Below are 21,607 nucleotides of genomic sequence, written 5' to 3'. Positions count from 1 at the left end.
TACTAAAATGCTATAAGGTAATTCTTATAGCCAAATGTTATATTCAAATGAACAGAAATTAAATGTTGTCAAAGAAATAATACATACCTAAGATGATAGAGATGCCAACTCTCCTGATAAGACAATTACACACTGTACAAGTGTATTGAAATGTCTGCTATCTCTATATATGTGCAACATTACAAGTAAATCAAAACCAAAGCAGACCCTTCATATAACTGGGAACCAATCCTGTTGAGAAATTCTGTGGTAGGGCAACTGATTTATTCCACCAAGAGGTGAGGAAAAGTGAAGTTGAGATTCTTCATCAGGTCTAACTACAGAGATTAGAAAGTTTCCTCAGGCAGAAAGACTGAGGAAGAGAATAGAAGACAACATAACTCTGGGACAAAGGGAAGAGAAATATTACTGAGATGGAGCTATATACATACAATGAAGTTCCATCAAGAGACTGATGAGAAGCCACAGTAACCTTCGGCCATGCATCTTCTGATATACAAAAGAAACCAATGTGTGTGTGTGTGTGTGTGTGTGTGTGTGTGTGTTACAGCTTAAAATAAAAAGGTTTGTTACACCTTCTGAAAAGCAACTAAATTTTTAACTCTTTTTCTTTCTCTTCATCCTCTTCTTCCTCCTTCAGCTTACAAGAGCAGACTTTTGTGGTTTTGAAAGGGTAAGACTTTTGATTTCCTACAATTCACTTGGCAACTTGGAAAGCAATAATTCACAGTCTACATGTTTCTTGATACCATAAAATTATTTTCAATTTAAACTAAAAGCACATTTTTCCATAATTATTAGACCCTCCTAATTCTGGTGGCCATTTTTTCCTTCTGGTAGGTTCTCTCTTGGCTTGTGGAGATTGCTCAAGGCATGCTGTGCTCAGAGATTCCCAGTTAGAGAGGGTGCCTGGAATCTGGCAAAAGTTTTACTTTCCAATCCACCTATCCTGTATCTGCCCAGAAAAAGGAACATCTCCATTTTGGACAAACCTGCCATCAGATATGACCACAACTCCATTTCTGTTCTCTTGGGGCACTTTTTCCTCTGTTAGTTTGCTTCCTTCTCGGTTGCAAAATTAGACTGTCACATTCAAGAAGGCCATTCTCAACATATGAACATGCACTGTCAGTTTTGAAACTGCAAGGAAAATTATCCATATTCATTCTCAGGCCTTGGCATGTCCCCTTCCATTCTGTCCTGTGTTGTACACAGTCACTACAAGTAAGAAACCACCTTAGTTCTCTGGAACCAAATAGAAGTAATTGTAATATCAAAGTATTGGTGGGAGGAAAAGTGAAACAGAGAACTGGGAAATCAGGAGAGAAAACAAATGCACGGTAGAAGGAACAGATGGAAATACTTTATCTCTTCTCTCAAATCCACATGCTCAGATTCGGTCAACTGCCAATCAAAAATGTTAGTGTGCTAGAGTCAGTGGTAGAGTCTTTGCCCTGCGCGCTCAGGCTTTGGGTTCAATTCCCAGCAACACCAACATATTCAGTGGATACAAACATTTACATGTTGTTTTACTGAAATGGAGTATGGAAATTATTTTCCCAAACTAGGCTACTCTGTATAGACAGTAGAATACGGACTAAAATAATGAGATCATGGCTCATGGCAACACAGGGCAGCAAAGGAAAGGCAAGTAGAGGATCCTGCAAAGAGAGCTGACCCTCAGAACCCACTCTAGGAATAGTTTTTCTCAGCAGTGGGGGTGGCTTTGAGAGAGCAGAGAGAAGACGGCTAGAAGGGGGAGCTGAGCTTTCCCAGAGCCTGAAGTGACAGGCTGAAGGACTCCTTCAGAGGAAGAAGGCTTTCCATGGTGAAATTATCCTGCATGGAAACAGCAACTCAGAGGAGCAGAGAGCACTGCACTATCTCCCCTCAGTCAGGCATTGCCGGAGTCGATGTGTTCTAAAAACTGAGGTCATCTGAGCTCCCAATGGAACACAGTCATTAAAAACAGGAGATGTTCAAGAATTCTAGTGGTGAAGAGGGAACTATACCCGAGCAGCAAAATTTAGCTAATAAAGTCATGGGCATTCACTGAGCTACTACCATGATCATTGTCACTGACACTGAGATAGTAAAAGAAAAAAGAAGGCAGGGTGTGGTGGTGCACATCTTTAATACCAGCACTTGGGAAGCAGAGGCAGGCAAGATCTCTGTGAGTTCAAAGCCAGCCTGGTCTACATGATGAGTATCAGGACTGCCAGGGCTGAAATACTATCTCAAAGCAAACAAACAAACAAACAAACAAACAAGAAGAGCCAAAGAAAGAAAAAGGAGAAAAAAGAAAGAAAAGAGAGGCAACCAAGATGGATTAGGAGTTTGCATAGCACAAAAACACTTTCTGGGACTTACTTCCACAATTGTAATTAAAAGTAAAATAAAAAGAAGGATAGCATAGCCATTGAGTAGATGTAGACTAGTGCCACAGAAGTTAAAGATGAAGAAACATCTCTAAATGTTTGGGGGAAATTAAAGAGAATGCGTGTTTCAACTAAGCAGAAGGTAAAAAGTTGAAAAAAACTGTGATGAGCACTGACTGGCTGGTTCAGTGTCTGCTGAGGGCCCAGTCCTTGGTTCACAGACGGCTGTCTCCTCCCTGTGCCCTTAATTGACAGAAGGGCTGGGGCTACATCTCTAGATTCTCTCCTGTAAGGGCGCTGATCTCCCCTGTCCAGGCTCCTTCAGATTAGGAAAGGCACCAGACTCTTCTACCTAATCACCTCCCAGAGGCTTGCCTCCAAACAGCCTCCTGTAGACAAATGACAGAAACCAAACTAAAACTGATTTCAGCAAAAGAGAGGAAGCTGTTAGCTCTTTTAAATCATAGGGAATTTTTTTCTTTTAGATTTTGCTATATCTGTTAATTTTTATTAGTTACGTTCCAACCACAGTTGTCCCTCCCATGCCTCCTCCTGCTCCCCCATAACCTTCTCACCCCAGCTCACTCCCTATCCATTCTTCCCTTGGGGAGTCAACCAAGCCTGGCACATTAAGTTGGGACAGGACCAAGGCCCTCCCCACTGCATTAAGGCTGAGCATGGCATCCTACTATAGGGAATGGGCTCCAACAAGCTAACACATGCATCAGAGCTAGATCCTGGTCCCACTCCTAGGGCCCCCTCAAATGTCTAAAGCTGCACAACTGTCTCCCACATGCAGAGGGCCCAGGTCAGTCCCATGGAGGCTCTCCAGCTGTTGCTCTAGAGTTCATGACTTTCCATGAGCTTGGTTCAGCTCTCTCTGTAGATTTCCCCTTCATGATCTTAATCTCACTTGCTCGTATATTCCCTCCTCGCTCTTTTTGACTGGATTCCTGGAGCTTGTGGATGTGGATCTCTGTATCTGGTTTCTTTATCTTACTGGATGAAGGCTCTATGATGACAGGGTATTCACCAATCTGATTACAGGGGAAAGCCAGTACAGGTACCCTTTCCACCAATACTAGGAGTCTTAGCTGGGGTCATCCTTGTGAATTCTGGGGATTTCACTAGCAACAGGTTTCTCCCTAACCCCATAGTGGCTCTCTCTATCAAGATATCTCTTTCATTATTCTCCCTCTGCTCCTCATCCACTTCTACCGTCCCATTGTCCCCTCATATTCTTATCCCCATCCCCTCCACTTGATTGCCCTCCTCTCCCTCAGTTTCACCAAGAGGTCTCATCTAATTCCCCTTCCCAGGCCTATCCATGTTATCCTCTTAGGAATCATAGGGAATTTGAAGGGTGAGTCTAACTTCCAACTAGCTGGATTCCCTTGAATAGCAGATGTCCAAGGGGCTTTGTCCTCAGATTTGGGTGTGCTGTCCTTTATACTAGTAACTTTACTCTAAGTAAGTGTCCTTTACTCTAAGTAACTGTTCCTCAGCCATTGGTAAGAATAGCTGCCAGGTGGCTTGTAGCCACCGTTTCGACTGTCCCAAAGGAATAAATGCTTTCCATTATCTCTAAGGTTGGTTTTCATTGCTCATGTGATCCAAATCATGTGTTCCTTCTTAACCTGCGACTCTGGATCAGAACAGTATTCTGGACTCATCTTTGGTATGAGATCAGCCTCATACAAGTTAAATCATCCCTAAGGACAATCAATCGACTGTTGCAGTATGGATTCACATAGAAAAAAATGCATCAATTAGTCTAAACAGAAGGAAGAGCATATTTCAATGCTCAAAAAGATTCTATATTAAAATTTCCAAGATTAATAATGGTAATTATGTATCCTGAAACTTGAAGGCTTTTATGTGAACTCAAAAATTTTATTTTAATAGCTTAATTTGAGTGACAATATAGCTTAATTAAAAAAGTCATAAGTCATTCACTCTTAAAAGACCTTATGGTTTGCTTAGCGTTTTATCAAGGTAAAATTTACATGGTATTACTTTTGTCTTTTTAACATGTTTAGCCCTATGGTATTTTGTATCAACCACCACCATGATCAAATTTAGGATATGTTAAAGATTTCCATGAACAACTTATATCGATTTTATCACTGACCTATCTATAAAAATATAAGGATTTCTTTGTCTCAATAACAGCTGGAAAGTCAAAATCTTCCCCTAACAAAGCTTCTCACCTTATTATAGTTATTATCCAACAAAATATTCTTATTTGTTCACCCCTTCTCTTATGATCAATTTGCAATGCCTTTATATTGCTGCTACTTGTCATTATCTGCCTTTTGTTCGGACTCCTTATACCCTGTTGCAGCAAGTGTGAAATTAAAAAATAAGTGTATGCTCCAATCTCACTGTGGTGAAGGTTTAAGGACCTTCTGGGGGTTTGGAAAGATACTTCATAACCAAGAACATCATCAGGCCTTTGCATTTCTTTTATGGTGACTGTTGACAATGTGCATTCCAGTTTCTTGACCCCATTCTGCAACCTCTTACAGGTGTAGTTTTCTGTCTTTATTTGCCTCACATCCACAAATGATCAAAACTTTGGAATGTTTAAAGTAAGTTGATTTCTTAACTCCAGATACAACCTAGCTGACATTTTCATTCATGTATTTATATAGGTTGACTATGTCAAAGGAAAACTGTGGTATAATGAAAAATGTTTTGCGAACAGAGAAAATTTTGAAGGTAAATTTTAAGACATATTAACGGACTTTTATTGCTATAGATCATATATAGCTTAAAATGCATCAAACCCCAAAATGAATAAAATGTGAAGATAACTATTCTTATATGTGGTACGGGAGAATTGTCTGTATTCTGTCAATCATGTTTTAAATAAACGCTGATTGGCCAGGCAGGAGGTGTAGGTGGGAAAACCAGACAGGAAGTGGAAATGATGCAAGGAGAGCAGGAAAATTCTGGGGAGGAAAAAGTTGATTCCCCCCACTCCTGCCCAGATTACCCAAGCAGCAGGATGTGAGCTGCCCCACTGAAAAAGGTACTGAGCCACATGGCTAAAATAGTTCAGAAAAATGGGTTAATCAAGATGTAAGAGTTAGCTAATAAGTAGCCAGACCTAATTAGCCAATCAGCTTTATAACTTACAGAGATTTCAGTATGATTTTTCTCTGGGACTAAACAGCTGGGGGAACTGGGCAGGACAGAAAAACCCCCAACAAACAAACAACCTCTCATGTTACATATATGAATTCTGTATGAATTAATGACCCCGAAATGAGAAGCCAGGCTCAGTAGTGGTATATATTTGCTGTTGCTTTAACACCTAGGAGGCAGAAACAGGAATACTGCAGGCTTGAGACTCCTCTGGGCTTCATACTGACAACTTCTCTTAAATGAGTGGGGGTTACAAGAGAACAGTGTCCAGAGATACATTTATGGATGGCACATAATTGGCATTGGACTCTGTGTAGGCAACATCATTAACACTAACACGTCCTAAGTCTACAGTGTAAATGCCGTTCATAATCTCTGCTCCTTTGTACTTTACAGCTGATTATGTTACCATCACATTCGACAGAAACATGACCCTGAGTGAGGTATGATATAGAAAACTTTCAAAGGTAGGAAATTTTTTAAAGCATGAGTGCAAGAATTGTTGTTAATCTAAAATATGGTATCTAAGCACACAGAAAAACTTAACCACCCCCAGGCGTGCCTCCTTGAAGGCTTAACAGCAGACACCTACTTTATTAAAGCCAAGTAATCCACACTAGAGAAAAAATGTTTCTTTGAAGTGCCTTCTGAAATTGATCCACCCAGAAGAGAGGGATAGATATTAAAGAATTAAATCTATGATCTGTGAGCCAGGTGTGATGGCACACAGCTGTAATTCTAGTAATCAGTAGGTGAAGGCAGAAAAATCACAAATTCAGTGTGAATTTAGATTACGTATTCTAAGACATCCTAGACTCACATGGTAAGAACATGTTTTAAAAGATCACTGTGTACGTGTGTGTGTGTGTGTGTGTGTGTGTGTGCCTGTTTGTCTGTGTGTCTGTGTGAAGGGAGCATGCAAGAGAGAGAGAGAGAGAGAGAGAGAGAGAGAGAGAGAGAGAGAGAGAGGTTGACTGATTTATATGTGGCCTGTCAGAACAGCACAATGATTTATTCCCTTATTTTCCTACAGTAACTATTTGGGATTTGTGTTTCTGAAACAATGTTAATGCTTCTTTATTTGTAGTCCAGCTCTTGTTTTTATAGTAAAGAACCATTTCTTCAGTGGGAGCCTTGCTTATTTTCTTCTTTTAAAACTGCAAGATTTCTTCCACATGTGATAACATTTCTTATTGATCAAGAAAGTCAAACTGGAATTTATCTCTTCCATACTCGGGTAAGTCTTATAGCTTAATTACCGAGCACTGCAAATTGATCTTAGCAGACATCATTTCCAATTCGTTGTGGTCTCAGGCATAGAAACTGACAAGATTATTTATGATCCATACCATAGTTTGGAACTGTTTTTTTTTAATTGTTTGTCATTCGAGCTGATGAAAATTAAAGTCATGATGCTGGCTGCTTTCTGGTTGTTCTTTACTCATTCTCCAGGGGAACATGATGAATATTTTCCATATAAATCCAACATTCCTCGAAAGGGTTTGTTTAGATGAACAACAACAAGAAAAGGGAACCCATTTTCACAGATAGATATTTTCTGTTGTAGAGGCCCTTAGCCGTGGCTCTTAATTAGAATTATTCTCAGAGTCCTTAGAAAAGTTAGGGCTATCTAAGTGGCTGTTCAGCACTCACTCCTAAGTACAACATATATATCACCCTCCTGAAGCCCATGTAAAATTAAAATAAGTTGATTTTTTCTGTTGAACTTTTTTAAGGCAGGGACTCACTAGGTAGCACTGGGTGTCCTTGAGCTCTGCCTGCTTCTGAATCTGAGTGCTAGCACTGAAGGCATGGACAGCCATGCCTGCCGATGATGAACATATGATAGATTGAACTGATGTTTTCCTGGGAAAAAACCAAGTTACTGTTTTGATAGCCAGATTTCAGGAGAACAACAGGAGCGGAGAAGGTGATAGTGTCTGTCCATGTAGGTATCTCTCTCAGAGCCGTGAGACTCCCCTGGAAAAGGGATTTAGGATAGATCTTATTTGCTGTTTGTTTTCTTAGGGTAGATCTGCTGTGGAAAGAAATGACTGGCAGTCTCATTTCCAAGAATTTGCTGCTGTTAGGCAAACAAGGGAAGAACTAAGACAAATTCCCCCTTGTATTGGTGAAAACCTTTAACATTATCATTATACCAAGATGACATTTATGGGGTGTCAGAGTCTTATTCCTTTCAAGACTATGACCCAATAGAATTGGGATTTTTGTCAGGTGCCCTCATGTAACGTGAAAGGCATGAGCAGACACTGGAGTCTGTCTGATTATTTAGTAACGACTCACAAACTTCTCGACACTGTTTATTGTACAACTTTGAACAAACCCCTTAGTTCTCTACACTCCATCTCAGCATCTGTAAAATATACAAGTAAGGGTAGTGGAGTAGAGATACCAGTGACTGCTCATCTGTCCAGTTCTTTGCAGTGATAACAGGAATGCTCCTGTCTTAATTAAAACTGAAAAATGAGACAGTCTAGAAATTATACCATGGGCAAAGAATCATGGACTAAATCTTATGACTTCCTTGTGTTTTGTCTAGAGTTCCAAACGAACCTTTGTTTCTGTGTCAGTGCTCAAGAATGAGAAACCAAATTCTCAACCAAAATTTCCAAATTTCCATTTTCCTGTCTCATTCTCTAATCCAGTTGGAATGGTGTTCCATCCCCGAAGCCACTTTCTGTATGTTTATGGAAATCAGGTATGCAGCCGTAAAATTTTTCTTTTGGAATAGGAGTAAGTAGTCCGACTTCTGTAGGCCGAGGAATTAAGCACGTAAAGACCAGGAGTCCTCTACTGATCTGGAGAGTAGAAGTAGAAGGGAAGAAATAATGTTTATCAACTGTTTATATGTGCTAAGCTTATAAAAATGAGTCATGGAGCATCGTGGTTCAGGATATTGCCAGGTGTAATCCATTTCTTTACAACTCTAGGACCTAGATGTTGCCATTAATCCTCCGAAAGTATGTCTTATCTGGTATTTCTGGCACTTGGCTTTGCCTTCTCTCCCTCTGGTTTGTCTATGCATTCTGTTCTGGCTCTGCTGCTATCTGAGCTCTTTCTAATGATGTTCTTTGTTCTTGGGCCTCTAGTCCGACAGTTCTATTGTGAGTAGCCTGAAAGCTTTGTAAAGAGGTATTTTGGCAAAACACCTCTGGTTATCAGCCAAGTTAAAAGTAAGGCACACAAAATATGACATGTGAAGAAATTCAGTCCAAGAAAGCACCGTGGTGCCTTCCAGTGAACACACTGAATTCATTCTTTCTTTTTTATTTATCTGTTTTTATTGACTTATATATTTTTCTCCACTCTCCTCCTTTCTACTTCTCTCCCCTTCAACCCTCTACCATGGTCCCCATGCTCCCAATTTACTTAGGAGATCTTGTCTTTTTCTCTTCTCATGTACATTAAATCCATGTATGTCTGTCTCTCTTAGGGTCCTCATTGTTTTCTAGGTTCTCTTGGATTGTGATTTGTGACCTGGTTTTCTTTGCTTTATGTCTAAAAACAACTTATGAGTAAATAGATATGGTATTTGTCTTTCTGAGTCTGGGTTACCTCACTCAATATGATGTTTTCTAGATCCACCCTTTTACCTGCAAATTTCAAGATGTCATTATTTTTTTCTGTGGTGTAGTACTCCATTGTGTAAATCTACCACATTTTCCTTTTCCATTCTTCAGTCAAGGGACATTTGGGTTGTTTACAGGTTCTGACTATGACAAGTACTGCTATGAACATAGTTAAACATGTGACCTTGTGGTACGATTGAGCATCCTTTGGTAATAACCTGAAAGTGTTATTACTGGGTCTTGAGGAATGTTGTTTCATAATTTTCTGATAAATCATTATACTGATTTCCAAAGGGGCTGTACCAGCTTGCATTCCCACCAGCAGTGCAGAAGTTTTTCCTTTACCCCACAACCTCTCCAGCATAAGGTGTCATCAGTGTTTTTGATCTTGGCCATTCTTACAGGTGTAAGATGGAATCTCAGGGTTGTTTTGATTTGTATTTCTCTGATGACTAAGGATGCTGAGCATTTCCTTAAGTGTCTTTCAGCCATTTTAGATTCCTGTGATGAGAGTTCTCTGTTTAGGTCTGTACTCCATTTATTTTATTGGATTATTTGTTCTTTTGACGACCAAATTTTTGAGTTCTTTGTATATTTTGGAGTTCAGACCTCTGTCTGATGTGGGGTTGGTGAAGATCTTTTTCCATTCTGTAGGCTGTCGTTTTGTCTTGTTGACCATATCCTTTTCTTTACAGAAGATATTCAATTTGTTTATTAATTGTTTCTCCCAGTGTCTGTGCTATAGGGGTTATATTTAGGAAGTGGTCTCTTGTGCCAATGTGTTCAAGTATACTTCTCACTTTCTCTTCTATAAGGTTCAGTTAGGTTGGTTTTATGTTAAGGTCTTCGATGCATTTGTACTTGAGTTTTGTGCATGGTGATAGATATGGGTCTATTTTCATTTTTCTGCATGTTGATATCCAGTTATTCCAGCACCATATCTTGAATATGCTTTCTTTTTCCCATTTTATAGTTTTTGTTTCTTTGTCAAAAATCAGGTGTTTGTTGGTGTGTGGATTGATATCTGGGTCTTCAATTCAATTCCATTGGTCCTCCTGTCTGTTTTTATGCCAATACCAGGCTGTTTTCAGTACTGAAGCTCTGTAGTAGAGTTTGAAGTCAGGGATTGCGATGTCTCCAGAAGTTCCTTTATTGTACAGGATTGTTTTGGCTATCCTGGGAATTTTGCTTTTTCATATGAAATTGAGTACCACTCTTTCGAGGTCTGTAAAGAATTTTTCTGGGATTTTGATGGGCATTGAATTTAATCTGTAGATTTCTTTTGGTAAGATTGCCATTTTTACTATGTTAATTCTACCTGTCCAAGAGCATGGGCGATCTCTCTGCTTTCTGGTGTCTTCTTCAATTTCTTTCTTCAAAGATTTAAAGTTCTTGTCATACAGGTCTTTCACTTGTTTGGTTAGAGTTACTCCAAGATATTTTATGCTGTTTGTTGCTTTTGTGAAGGGTGATGTTTCTCCAATTTCATTCTCAGCCCATTTAACATCTGTGTAAAGCAAGGCTACTGATTTTTTTGAGTTAATCTTGAGTCCTGCTACAGTACAGAAGGTGCTTATGAGTTACAGAAGTTCCTTGGTAGAATTTTTTGGATCTCTTATATAAACCATGATGTCATCAGCAAATAGTGAGAGTTTGACTTCTTTTCTGATTTGTACCCCTTTGATTTCCTTTTATTTTCTTATTGCTCTAGCTAGAAGCTCAAGAACTATATTGAATAGATATGGAGAGAGTGAACAACCTTATTTTTTTCCTGATTTCAGTGGGATCGCTGGGAGTTTCTCTCCATTTAGTTTTATGTTGGCTGTTGGCTTTCTGTATATTGATTTTCTTAGGTTTAAGTATGTTCCTTGTATCCCTGCTCTCTCCAGGTTCTTTATTATAAAGGGTTCTCATATTTTGTCAAAGACTTTTTCAGCATCGAATGAGATGATCATGTGCTTTTATTTTTCAGTTTGTTTATATGGTGGATTACATTGGTAGCTTTTTGTATTTTGAACCATCCCTGCATATCTGGGATGAAGCCAACTTGATCATCGTGGATGACTTTTATGATATGTTCTTGGATTCAGTTTGACTGTATTTTATTGAGTATCTTTGCATCAATGTTCATGAGTGAGATTTGTCTGTAATTCTCTTTCTTAGTAATGTCTTTATGTGGTTTGGGTATCAGGGTAATTGTAGCCTCAGAAAAAGAGTTTGGCAATGTTCCTTCTGTTTCTATTGTATGGAACAATTTGAGGAGTATTAGTATTAGTTTTTCTTTCAAAATCTTGTAGAATTCTGAGCTGAAACCATCTGGTTCTGGGTTTTTTTTTGGGTTGGGAGATTTTTAATGACTGTTTCTATTTCTTTAGCAGTTCTAGGTGTATTTAATTTGCTCATTTGGTCTTGATTTAATTTTGGTAAGTGATATTCATCCAGAAAGTTGTCCATTTCCTTTATTTTTTCCAATTTTGTGGAGTACAGGTTTGCATTTACTTTCACAGTGAGATTTTTTCCCTGGAAACAAAAATTTTGATGACTGCAGGTAGTCAAGAAAGAAAATGGTATTTCTCTGGGAAATTCTGAGAGTCACCTGACAGGGTACAGTTTTCTTTCAAAGATGCAATTTTCTCAATCGTTAACTTCAAAGAATGATTTCTATTTGGATAGATAGTGGCTACAGACCCCAGAGACTGACAGTGCAATCTAGAATTTCTGTTCACATGACGACTGTCTTGAAGCATCTGTTGCTTATGAATAGCTCTCTCTAGCAATCACACTTATGGAAAGACAAGCAGTACCAAATCTAAGATCTCTGAAAACAGTCAGGGAAACAAAACACAGTGGCCCCACCTGCAGTCCCCACAATCTGGAGGCTGAGATGGGTGAAGTGCTGTCTGCCCATGGCCAGTTTTGACTCCAGTGTGAGTTTCGGTCTCAGAAAAAGAACTTGGGAAACTGACAAGGCCTACCAAATGTTCAGGTTAATTTTTAGCACCTTACCTCATTGTTAATTCTTTCAGTCTTTCTCCACTTGACCTAACACGTACTTGGTTTCTACTGAATCTGTGACTCCCAATGTGCATAAAACCATCTTTATTTTAACAATGCTTATGATTTCTTGGCTTACAGTCTCTACTGTATATGGAATTGAAGATGGAGAAGGTGACATCCTGGTATTAGGACTTCTCAAAACTTCCTTATTTTACTTCCTAAGCTAACAGTCAGAACCTCTAATTTCTCCTCTGCACATTGACTTTTGTTACCCACACATCCTGCTTCACACATTCTGTAGGCAAATATGTTACATTCCTGAGCGTGTTCTCTTCTCAATCTCTGTCCATGTTATTTTCTCTGTATTACCCTGACTGTAGTAGAATTCTAAGACTTTAGTTAACAGTTTGCTCTCATTTTTTTTTGCCAATGTGACTGCTTCATAGTTTTCTGTTCTAGAATTCCTAGGCTACGGGTAGAAAATGAATTTTGGAAGAGTTTGCTATGTATGTCAGATTTGATGGCTAGAAAGCATGTAAATCAGGAATATTGCCAATAGACTCTCTGACTCAAAATTTCCATGTGTGTATCTGACCACGGGCAATAAACAGCTGGAATTGAAGTGAAAAGACTTTAGATGGCGTTCAACAAAACTCATCTAAGAAGTGAGACAGAGTCCTATTCCTCATTGTGGATTGAGGAATTAAGAGACCAAATAATCAGAACCACTTATGGAGCAAAAGTGCAATGGCTAATAGAGAAGTGATGGTAAGAGTGCTGGCAAAATGGCCCCATTAGCATAAGCTACAGTGAGGATGATACTAGCACTGGGAATAAAAGATCCTGGTATATTACTATTCTCTTGGGCTTGTGGTCCTATATTTTGTTTTTCCTTGAGGCAGTCTTACATGCTACTCCAGGCTAGCCTGGACCTCACTGGATAGCCCAAGTTAGGCTTGAACTTGCCTGCCTCAGCCTCCCTAGTGCTAGAATTATAGCATTGTATCTCTGTTCCCAGCCTGGAGAGATGAAGGACACAATATAGAGTCCATAATTTTTAAGGAAGAGTAGGATATAGGCCTAACTATGGAGGGGAGGATTAAAAATAGCAATAGTGAAAGAACTCATATAAAGTATTTTCAAAAGGAAAACCTAATAGCTAATATGAGAAATGACACAAAGAGGCATTTCATTGAAATGAAAATAGAAACAACCATATAAAGAGATGATACACCTCATAAGTCAGAAAAATACAAATAAAAAACACAATATGTGGCACTGGGAAGGTGGCTTGGCTGGTTTCACTTGCTCTGAAAGTTTGAGGACCCGAGTTCAAATCCTCAACACCAGCGTGAAAGGTTGAGCATGACTATGCATATCTATAGCAACTGCATTAGGGAGCAGAGACAGGTAGATCCAGAGAGCTCACTGGCCAGCCAACGTGTTCAAAGCAATACACTTCCTGTTCAATAAAAGGCTGTCTCAATCAGTCAGAGTACACAATAGATGAATTCACTCAATGTCATCCTGTAGTCTCCCCCATGCATGTAACACACATACATACACATACATGCATACATACACAGATTGCATGCACATGCAAGTGAGAGAAAGATAGGAGAGAATGAGAATGCAGTAAAATGTCATTCAGCCACTCAGTTGTCCTAATTGCTTCTGACAATACAAACCACTGGGAGGGTAAGTCAAGTAAGTGAGTGGGAAAGTAGCCAGTGTGTGCCTTAGTTTGTCATAGACATCTAGATGTGAGGAAAATAGTACTACATGGTTTCTATTTTGTAGGAAGATCAGGCTAATAGGTAATTTTGAAAATTAGAGACAGCTCTTAGTGAGGTAATATCTCTTTATTCCTTTAGGTATGGCTTTCAATGGATGGTGGCAATACTTTTGAATTTGTGTGTGACCTTCTCAGTAACTTTGTAAGGAAGACTGCTCATTGTTTTCATACTTCATCTATAGCTTTTATTACACATAATGGATCAATTTACATGAAAAAGGCAGGTAAGGAACTTTCTTTTTGGGGTTGTAAGTTAGTTCTACATTTGGTTCAGAAATGTAGACTGTTTGAAAAATATGTATTAATCAACTAATAATAAGGCCTCAAATATAGCAGATAATGGATTTGTTAAATCTACAGAGACAAATCATATGAACAGCCATAAAATGAACCCTGGGTTAGCATGCTGTGTTTTCAGTGCTGTTTCCTTTTCTCAAACCAAGTAATAGTACATGCCACAATGGAGATACAATTTTGCTCCACATGTTATAGACAGTATCTTATTTAATACTCACAACTGCAATGCCAAAGAAGGAAGTGTTTGCTCTGGTTTTGCTGATGAAGTAGATACAGCTCAGGTCACAGAAACTTAAGAAGTAGCACTATATGAATGATTGTTTGCTCTTCATCTTCACAGTGTCTTTGATTGAGTCAACAAAGCTGTCAATTTGTTGCAAAATGAAAAAAAAAAGCTAGTAATGATTGATCTAACCTATAATTGCCTGCTCTCTCAGTTGAATGTAACCAACCAGACTTGGGACCTGAATCATGAAGGGCATGGTCCTCATGTTTCCGTGTCCCCCTGCTCTGCCTTTTCAGTTTGCTATTCTATCTTTGAGTTTTTGAAATCGTCTTTTAGTGATTTTTTTCCTTTTTGTTAATGGTTTTTAATATAAATATGATTATATGATTTTCCCCTTCCTTTCTTCCCTCTATCCCCTCCCAAATAGCACTCTCCACTTTGTCTCAAATTTGTATATTTTTCATTAACTGTTGTGAAATTTATGCACACAGCACACAATCTGTTCTGTCCATATACTATATACAATATAACAATATATAATATAATGTTACCTGTATATATCTTATTTTAACACTGAACATTTGATATTGGCAAACCTATAGGAATACTCTTTCCTGGGGAAGACTATTTCTCTTGCTCTCAGCACTCTTTACTTGCCTGTAGTTCCTTATCTAGTGTTGGGACCTTGATGTTCCCCTTTCATGTTATCACGTCTGTTGGCTTGTTTGGGAGTCATATTGTAGAGGTATTGCTCCCACTGTATTTCTAGTGGATACACACAGAAGATACCACGACTTCCTGTTCTGGCTCTTACAGTCCTTTTCCCCACTCTTCTGCAATGCTGCCTGAGCCTTGGGTGCAAGAGTTGTATTGTCAATGCATCAGTTGTCGCTGGGAACAACATGATCTCTTGTCCTCTGCCTTTTGATTAGTTGTACTTTTCTGTAATGGCTGTCTGTTGAAAATAGAAATTTCTTTGATAACGGGTGAAAGCTACATTCAACTATGGATATAAGGATAAATATTTAAAATGTGGTTAGGAATTATAATGGTTTAGTAAGGTGGTGTTTATAGATTTTTCTGTCCACTATTGCTAGTGGTCTTAGCTGGGGTCATCTGCTGAGGAAGCTCCTTCCGCTCCTTCAGCCAATCGCCGCTGAGTTACCAGCCCATAGGGGCATGGTCTCTCTCTCTCTTTAAAAAAAGCAGCGGCTGTCCTCCACTCTCTCTCTGGCTTCCGGCTCCGCTTCCAGCTCCTAGACTCCTTTCCTGTTCGCGTGGAGGGGCTGTTGTCTGGGATGGTAATCTGTAAGTTTTTTCCACTTTTGAATAAATAATCATTCTATTAATCATAATTCCAAACTGGTGTGGGATTGTCTGTGACTTATGCCTTCATCTGGCGCTCCACGTTTGGTTGTAGAACCCCCCCTCCCCCCCACTCAACTGCTTGCTGCCAGCTTGGCTAGTCATGAGCCTCCCTCAGCTGCGGCCTGTGCCCTGTGTGTGGAGCCAGCAGTTCAATTAAACCCCACGCCTCCCAAGCTCCACAGGCTCGGGACAGTCTCTGCCTGCCTGGTTTGCTCTTTTCTGAGTTGTTTTTAAATTTCCCTTGTACGTATGGCGCTTTAGTGGCGTAAATCAGAACTACTCGGTCATGTGGAGGCAAACGCGACTTCTGGGTTGCTCTTTTCTACCCCTGGATTCTGGGTTTCTGGTTCTGTGTATGGAATTGATTTAATTACATTTTCTTTGTTGAGCAACTTACATTTCCTAGTTTTAACAAATACTAAGGCAGACACTGAAACAGGACCCCATTTCTGTCACCTTTGCAGTGGTTCTAATCACGACTTGGCAACAGCGCCGCCTACTAGACAAGAGGTAATATGGCAGTTTTTGTTTCCAACGCCAATTTTACTGTTTTCTTTATTAATACAATGGATTATGTCATACAAGGTTTATATGACTATGGGGATACATTAATTTCCTTGTTACTAGGTTTCAGTTTTCTTTTCAATATTTTATCATTAAGAAAGATACAATTTTTACGGACTAATATTGAACAACTAGTTGAAAGGATTAAAATTATTGAAAATCAGGGGTTATCTGAACAAGTGGATACTATGATAGACAAAATTGACTCATGTCCAAGGGTACTAGGAAGTTACCTGAAAGGGTTCAGGCTGTTGAATTTGACGTTCAGACGTTACCATAAAGTTTTGATATGGTAACAGATAGAATGTACCTCCAGAATGGGAACCAAAAAACTGATACCTTAGTGAAATTCCTAGAAACACGGGTAGGTCAGGAGATTCAAGATTTAAGGGAGACAATGATAAAAAGATTAGAAACGATTGAAGAAATTATTGGAGCTGGTGAACAGAGAAAGAAGGCACAAGGACAGGATACAATGCCACCACCAGCTGTTAGAACTGGCTTACCCAGGGTTCTAACAACATGCCCTGTAATTTATTCTGACAAAGGGTCAACTTCTAAAGGCTCAAAGGGAGTTAAAGAAGCTAGATGGACACCAATAGCAATGAATGATTTAAAAGAAATTAAGCAAGCTGTCGTTAATTATGGCTTGCACTCTGCATTTGTTAAGGAAATGATAAGGACTTGGGCTTCTAATGTCAGAGCTACCCCCCATGATTTCTCTCAGCTAGTGTCTGCAGTTTTAGATGATGGACCTTCCTTGATGTTTGGAATTTATTTCAGAGAAGAATCCAAACATATGGAACAGCAAGGAAGAGCAAAAGGTGTGGAGGTTTCCCAAGATCAAATTCTTGGTGTAGGAGCATATGCTGATCCACAGGTCCAAGCTCTTTATGACGAAGAAGTGCTGTCCTTATGTCACAAAGCAGCCTTGAATGCTTTGAATAGAATACAAGATCCAGCAAAAAGGGTCGAATCATATACCAGGGTTAGGCAGGGACAGAGAGAACCCTTTACTGACTTTGTGCAAAGATTAATTAAGGCTCTGGACATAGGGGTAACAGACCCAGAAGCTAGACGAATACTTCTTGAATCTCTAGCTTTTGAAAATGCAAATACCAAATGTAAAAAGATAATTGGGCCTTTAAGATCTAGATCAGCACCTATGGAAGAATGGATACAGCATACAATGAATGTTGAGATGTTTAGCTATAATGATGAATCCTGGGTAGGAGAAGCGATTTCCAAAGCTATGAGGAGACATCAAACTACCAGGTGTTTTAATTGTGGTAAATTAGGACATCTGAAAAGGGATTGCAGGCAAAGAAATTCTAGGAATAATATCTCCTCTGGGAATGACAAAAGTAGGAGACCTCGTTCTGTAAGTAAAATATACTAAATCATTCCATACACGGAACCAGTATAAAATTTCTAAATTTATAGAGCTGGTTTTGGAGTTGGACTCTGGCTCAGTCCCTCTCTAATTCCAAGCCTGTTGTTAAAAGAAAAACCCAGAGTTTCTGGAGTTTCTGTCTCATGTCAAGAGCCATGATATGGGACAGAAAGAAATATGAGTTTAGAAAACATCTTTACTTTTCTTCATATCTATCATACCTTTCATTAAATATATCTATCATGTCTTTCATTGAATATATGTATGTCTGTATATGTCTATAAGATTGTTTAAGTTTTCCACAATGAACAATGAGTTTTTCCTGCAGTGACATTTGAAGTTTCCAGGAAGAAGATGGGGCCCCATAACAACAACTCCACCTGGTTGATATGACGTCATGATACTGATAGCACTACTACAAGACCTATTTTGGGTACCAGCTGCACAAGACGGTTCCAATGTGGTTAGCTGAAATGGTGCACATCTTGTACAACATTCTGGCCAGACCTCCACAAAATACCCAGAGACTATTTGCAATTTTAAAAGACATTGATCTTGAAATTTAACCATCATTTTACTTTCACAGGATCCTCCAGAAAGAACATCGCCCCCATGACAGCTGGAAGTAATTCTAGAGAACGACGTCCCCTCTCCCAATAAAGTTTGTCCTTGGGTTTAGAGACATCATTTAGGGGTTGGTTATAATTAGTATATGGTTGAGGGTTGGGGGAGGAATTTTATAAGCACAGGAATCTTAAAAAAAAGTTTGATCTTGGGAAACCTCCACACCTTTTGCTCTTCCTTGCTGTTACATATGTTTGGATTCCAGTTAACCCAGGAATTTCCCCTTCCCAGGAGAATCCAAGCATCTCTCCTTGTGCCCTCCTTTTTACTTAGCTTTTCTTGGGCCACGGTTTGTAGCCTGGCTATCCTTTGCTTCACATATAATATCCACTTAAGAGTGAGTTCATGGTATTGTTTATCTTTCTGGTTCTCAGTACCTCACTCAGGATGATTTTCATCTAGTTCCATTCATTTGCCTGCAAATTTTATGATACCATTGCTTTTTTTTTAAACTACTTAGTAATACTCCATTGTGTAAATATACCATGTTTTCTTTTTTTTTCTTGATTTTTATTGAGCTCTACATTTTTCTCTGCTCCCCTCCCTGCCTCTCCCTTCTCCTTCAACACTCTCCCAAGGTCCCCATGCTCCTAATTTACTCAGGAGATCTTGCCCTTTTCTACTTTCCATGTAGATTAGATTCATGTATGCCTCTCTTAGAGTTTTCATTGTTATCTAGGTTCTCTGGGATTGTGGTTTGTAGGCTGGTTTTCTTTGCTTTATGTTTAAAAACCACCTATGAGTGAGTTCATGTGATAATTGTCTTTCTGTGTTTGGGTTACTTCTCTCAAAATGATCTCAAGATGATGTGCAAATTTCAAGATTTCTTTTTTTTTTTTCTGTGTAGTACTCCATTGTGTAAATGTATCACATTTTCCTCATCCATTCTTCAGTCGAGGGGCATTTAGGTTGTTTACAGGTTCTGGCTACAACAACAATGCTGCTATGTCAAGGACATAGTTGAGCACACGTCCTTGTGGCATGGTTGAGCATCCTTTGATATACCCCAAAGTGGTATTGCTAGGTCTTGAGAAAGGATATTTCCTAATTTTCTGAGAAATCGCCACACTGATATCCAAAGGGGCTGTACCAGCTCACATTCCCACCAGCAATGCAGAAGTTTTTCCTTTACCCCACAACCTCTCCAGCATAAGGTGTCATCAGTGTTTTTGATCTTGGCCATTCTTACAGGTGTAAGATGGAATCTCAGGGTTGTTTTGGTTTGTATTTCTCTGATGACTAAGAATGCTGAGCATTTCCTTAAGTGTCTTTCAGCCATTTTAGATTCCTGTGATGAGAGTTCTCTGTTTAGGTCTGTACTCCATTTTTTAAAATTGGATTATTGTTCTTTTGATGACCAATTTCTTGAGTTCTTTATATATTTTGGAAATCAGACCTCTGTCTGATGTGGGGTTGGTGAAGATCTTTTTCCATTCTGCAGGCTGTCATTTTGTCATGTTGACCATATCCTTTGCTTTACAGAAGCTTTTCAGTTTCAGGAGGTTCCATTTATTAATTGTTTCTCTCAGTGTTTGTGCTGCTGGGGTTATATTTAGGAAGTGGTTTCTTGTGCCAATGCGATCAAGTGTACTTCCCATTTTTTCTTCTATGAGATTCAGTGTGACTGACTTTATGTTGAGGTTTTTGATCCATTTGGATTTGAGTTTTGTGCATGGTGATAGATATGGGTCTATTTTCATTCTTCTACATGTTAATATTCAGTTATGACAGCACCATTTGTTAAATATGCTTTCTTTTTCCTTTTGATATTTTTTGTTTCTTTGTCAAAAATCAGATGTTCGAAGCTGTGTGGATTAATATTAGGGTCTTCAATTTAATTCCATTGGTCCTCCTGTCTGTTTTTATGCCAATACCAGACTGTTTTCAGTAATGCAGCTCTGTAGTAGAGTTTGAAGTCAGGGATTGTGATGCCTCCAGAAGTTCTTTTATTGTACAGGATTGTTTTGGCTATCCTGAGTTTTTTGCTTTTCCATATGAAGTCGAGTATTGTTCTTTCAAGGTCTTTGAAGAAATTTTCTGGGATTTTGATGGGTATTGCATTGAATCTGTAAATTGCGTTAGGTAAGATTGCCACTTTTACTATGTTAATTCTATCTGTCTAAGAGCATGGGAGATCTTTCCACTTTCTGGTGTCTTCTGTTTAGATCTGTACTCCATTTTAAATTGGATTATTTGATATTTTGAAGCCGAGTTTTTTGAGTCCTTTATATATTTTGGAGGTCAGCCCTCCATGAGATGTGGGGTTTGTGAAGATCTTTTCGCATTTTGGAACAAGGGTGGACAACCTTGTCTTCTTTCTGACTTTAGTGGTCTCACTTTAGTTTCTCTACATTTAGATGTTGGCAGTCGGCTTTTTTCTCTTGTTGACCATGGCCTTTGACTTACAGAAAGTTTTCAGCTTCAGGAGGTTCCATTTGTTTATCTCAGTGACTGTGCTATTGGATTTTTTTCAGGAAGTTGTTTCTTGTGCAAATGCATTTAAAGTTACTTCCCACTTTCTCTTTTCTGAAGTTCAGTGTGACTGTATTTATGTTGAGGTCTTTGGTGCACTTGGACTTGAGTTTTGTGCAGGACCACACGTGCGGATCTATTTGCATTCTTTTATATGCCACCATCCAGTTAGGCCAGAACCATTTGGTGAAGATGTTTTCTTTTTTCCATTGTATATTTTTGGCTTCTTTGTCAAAAATCAGGTGTTCATAGGTGTGTGGATTAATGTCAGAATCTCTGATTCAACTCCATTGATCCACGTGTCTGTTTTGATGCCAATATCAATCTGTTTCGATTACTATAGCTCTATAGTGGATCTTGAAGTCAGTGATGGTGATATTTCCAGAAGTTCCTTTATTATACAGGATTGTTTTTAACTATCCTGCTCTTTTTCCCATTTGAAGCTGAGTATTGTTCTTTTTGAGGTCTGTGAAGAATTGTTTTGGGATTTTGGTGGGGACTACATTGAATTTTTAGATTACTTTTGCTAAGATTGTCATTTTTACTTTGTTAATCCTACCAATTCAATGAGCATGGGAGATCTTTCCATTTCCTGATCTCCAGTTTCTTTCTTCAAAGACTTAAAGTTTTTGTCATGTAGGTATTTCACTTGTTTGGCAAGTGTTACACTAAGATATTTTATATTATTTGTGGCTATTGTAAAGGGTTATGCTTCTCAGCCCATTTATCATTTGTATAGAGGAAGGCTACTGA

At 38.9% G+C, this 21,607-nt stretch overlaps 1 protein-coding gene across 3 annotated transcripts in view; it reads left to right on the top strand.

Moving 5' to 3' along the window:
* The window catches only part of Catsperb (catsper channel auxiliary subunit beta), a 199,454-nt gene that overhangs the window by 97,620 nt on the left and 80,227 nt on the right, over positions 1-21,607 (top strand). For all 3 annotated transcript variants that reach the window (XM_087911568.1, XM_087911569.1, XM_087911570.1), the window contains 6 exons: positions 641-673; positions 5,033-5,099; positions 5,925-5,971; positions 6,616-6,765; positions 8,089-8,247; positions 13,990-14,134. In XM_087911568.1, coding sequence (XP_087767694.1) covers positions 641-673; positions 5,033-5,099; positions 5,925-5,971; positions 6,616-6,765; positions 8,089-8,247; positions 13,990-14,134 — 601 coding nt within the window. The remainder of the gene's footprint in view (positions 1-640; positions 674-5,032; positions 5,100-5,924; positions 5,972-6,615; positions 6,766-8,088; positions 8,248-13,989; positions 14,135-21,607) is intronic.

This window comes from Myodes glareolus, chromosome 11, assembly GCF_982192425.1.
Source record: "Myodes glareolus chromosome 11, mMyoGla1.1, whole genome shotgun sequence".
Lineage (NCBI taxonomy): Eukaryota > Metazoa > Chordata > Mammalia > Rodentia > Cricetidae > Myodes > Myodes glareolus.
The sequence above is the reverse complement of the archived record's forward strand: the minus strand, read 5'-3'. Positions and strand labels throughout refer to the sequence as shown.